The sequence below is a fragment of the Myotis davidii genome, unplaced genomic scaffold (assembly GCF_000327345.1).
Source record: "Myotis davidii unplaced genomic scaffold, ASM32734v1 scaffold551, whole genome shotgun sequence".
Lineage (NCBI taxonomy): Eukaryota > Metazoa > Chordata > Mammalia > Chiroptera > Vespertilionidae > Myotis > Myotis davidii.
Window position 1 is genome coordinate 1,638,912 of NW_006283788.1, and position 3,010 is coordinate 1,641,921.

A 3,010-nucleotide genomic window follows, 5' to 3' on the forward strand; every position below is an offset into this window, starting at 1 on the left:
CGTGGGCTTCTTTTTTGTGGGGGGGGGGGTAGGGTATAGAAGGTTCTAGAACTCACCCTGGAAGCTGGGGAAGTAGGTGGCCAGGTGGGAGGTGGGGATCTTCTCCTCCAGAATGTCGGTTTTGTTGAGGAAGAGGATGACAGATGTGCTTTTGAACCAGGGCAGTTCCAGGATTGTGCCAAACAGGGCCAGACTCTCCTTCATTCTGTTCTGGGTTGGGGAACACAGGCGGTTCATCGCTCAGATCGGCCAGCTCGGCCCAGACAGGAGCCCTCCCTCTACGTGGAGATGGGTCTGAGCAGGTGTGGCCGGCTGCCTATGTGTGCCCAGCATGGATTTGTGCCTCAACTGGTTTCACTGGTGCCTCCCCCCCGCCCCCAAATTCATGTCCACCTGGAACTTCAGCCTGTGACCTTATTTGGAAGCAGGGCCTGGAATTCACGAAGAGGTCATACTGGAATTGGGTGGCATTAAGTCTAATGATTGATGTCCCCATATAGGGGGAATTTGGATCCAGCCTCACATACAGGGAGGATGCCGTGTGGCGACCGAGGCAGAGGTGGGTTGATGCATCTGCAAGCCAAGGAACACTAAGGACTCCAGAGTCACCAGCAGCTGGGAGAGCCTGGGACAGAGTCTCCCACGGCCTCCGGGGACCAGCCCGCCGACACCTTGACCTCAGCCTCTGCCTCCAGAACCCTCAGCCTCCCGGTTTGTGGTCATTGGTTACGGCCGCCCCAGCAAACTAGGACAGGTCAGGTGGCGAGAGCTATGTCAGAGCAACCTCAGGCTGGTTCTGTCTGATTCAACCTGAAAGTCAAAATGATAGCATCTCCCTCTCGAAGGCCCAAACGGCCTCTGTGACACTGAGCCACCGAACATGCACATGTCAGGTAACAGTGTGCCCGCCATCGTGCTGGGTGTAATTAGGAGGAGAGGTGACAAAGGAAGATTGGTCCTCACCAGCATTTCTGGATAGCAGCGTGACATTGTCACTGCAGTGTGACACTATTTCCAGGACAGTGTGTGTGTGCTTCCGGGGGGGGGGGGGGCATGTCTCAGGACACGCAGGACATGAACATCCGCGCACGTGTGTGTGTGCGTGTTTGTGTGTGCGCGCACACATCACATGTGAGTGTTGTTGGCAACACAGATGCTTGTGAATCTGAGTCTTGGGGCTCAATGGTCTGATCACGAAAGAGTGGAAGGTGAGGCTTAAGCCACCCCAGACACACACAGGCCGGCTCCAGAGTGGACCTGGGGCTTCCTGTGGGTCCCTGGGCCGGGGCGGAGGGGGGGAGAAGAGCAGAGAAGATGGCGCCCCCCGTCCTCAGCGGCCCCTCACCTCCTGGTTGTTCTCCTCCAGGCACTGGTCGTACTCGCTCAGCGAGGCCAGGTAGATGAGGGCGATCACGTTCTCAAAGCAGTGGATCCACTTCTTGCGTTCTGACCTCTGGCCCCCAACGTCAACAATCCTACCAGAATCGCCCCTTTTCAGAGCTCGGGCTTAATCAGGACCCCCCACCGTGGCCCCCCAGGTCCCATCACATCTGAGATGTGCCAACATCAAGATGACGAACAGCAAGAATAGGGGCTAGGCCAGGGGTGGCCAAACGTTTTGACTCGCGGGCCACAATGGGTTCTTAAACTGGACCGGAGGGCCGGATCCGGCCCACAGGCCGTAGTTTGCCTAAGGCTGAGCTAGGCCCTGGGCCCACACCTCTTATGTGTTATTGCATTTCAACCCCCCGCGCCCCCACGACACCCATGAGGACACTGAGGTACAGAGAGGAGAGGGGACTTTCCTGAACTTCTACTGCACTGGGTTGTCTGATTGCTACCCTCAAGGTGGAGGCCAGCAGGTCAGACACATCCGGTGTCTGCCCTGGTTCCGGCTGATTGGCTATCAGCCGTGGGCAAACTATGGCTCCGCCCGTTTGAAATGAATGAAACAACAACAAAAAAAGACCTTACCCTTTTATGTAATGATGTTTACTTTGAATTTATATTAGTTCACACAAACACTCCATCCATGCTTTTGTTCCGGCCCTTCGGTCCAGTTTAAGAACCCACTGTGGCCCTCGAGTCAAAAAGTTTGCCCACCCCTGACCTAGGTCCTAGGCGAAACTGCAGGCCATCGGCACAACTCAGTGAAATGGGGATGCTGCACTGTGGCCAGGGGAACGTCCAGCGGCCAACGCCATCCCCGCTGTGTGTGGCCCAAGGCGAGGGCTGGGCCTCCACCCCCACACTCCACAGCAGAGGCCCGAGCCCTCCTGCCTTCCTGTGCTCTCTTCTAAGAAATGTGGGTCACTGATAACAAGCCCTGCGTCATTTCCCCGGGGATACAGCCGTTACTCAGGCAGCCGACAGGAAATGCCAGAAGCCTCAGAGCGAGAAGGGACTTGCCCGCTGCACAGGAGGGGAAGGAGGCTGGTGCCTGTGGCTCCTAATCCCAGAGACCTGCCCTCTCATGCATCAGCCCCCTCCAGCCCCCATGTCCCGAGTGGGATGTGGGTGCAGCGATTGAGAGTGGGGCTCTGGGGACTGAGACAGGTGGGGTACACTTCCTGCCAGCCTCCCATCTCAGAGTCTTAGTTCCTCTGCACCCTCACCCCACCGATTAGCCTCTTTCCTTAGCCAAAGAACATACTCGTCTCCCGCCAAGAAATCCCCTCCCCAGCCCGGTGAGCATCCCGAACCGCTACCTTCACTCCTAAACTTTACCCACCCGTTCACCCATCTACCCAAGGAACAACCCACCCACCTATCCAGCCTCTACTACATATCCATCCATTCACTGATCTATTCATTTATCTACCCATCTACTCACCCGTCCATCCATCCACACATCCATCCATCCATCCATCCATCCATTAATTCACCTACCCATCCATCCACACATCCATCCATCCATCCATCCATCCATTAATTCACCTACCCATCCATCCACACATCCATCCATCCATCCATCCATCCATCCATCCATCCACTCATCCATCCATTCATC

The 3,010-nt window shown here is 56.2% G+C and overlaps 1 protein-coding gene across 5 annotated transcripts in view; it reads right to left on the minus strand.

Annotated features, from left to right (window-relative positions):
- GNA15 (guanine nucleotide binding protein (G protein), alpha 15 (Gq class)) overlaps nt 1-3,010 on the minus strand; it is a 25,915-nt gene that overhangs the window by 3,957 nt on the left and 18,948 nt on the right. For 3 of the 5 annotated variants that reach the window (XM_006754083.2, XM_015567362.1, XM_015567375.1), the window contains 2 exons: nt 1,346-1,475; nt 57-205 (listed from right to left, as the gene is read on the minus strand). In XM_006754083.2, the coding sequence (XP_006754146.1) occupies nt 57-205; nt 1,346-1,475 (279 nt within the window). Of the gene's footprint in view, nt 1-56; nt 211-1,345; nt 1,476-3,010 lie in introns of all 5 variants that reach the window. The other 2 variants (XM_006754082.2, XM_015567373.1) reach the window with 1 other exon arrangement.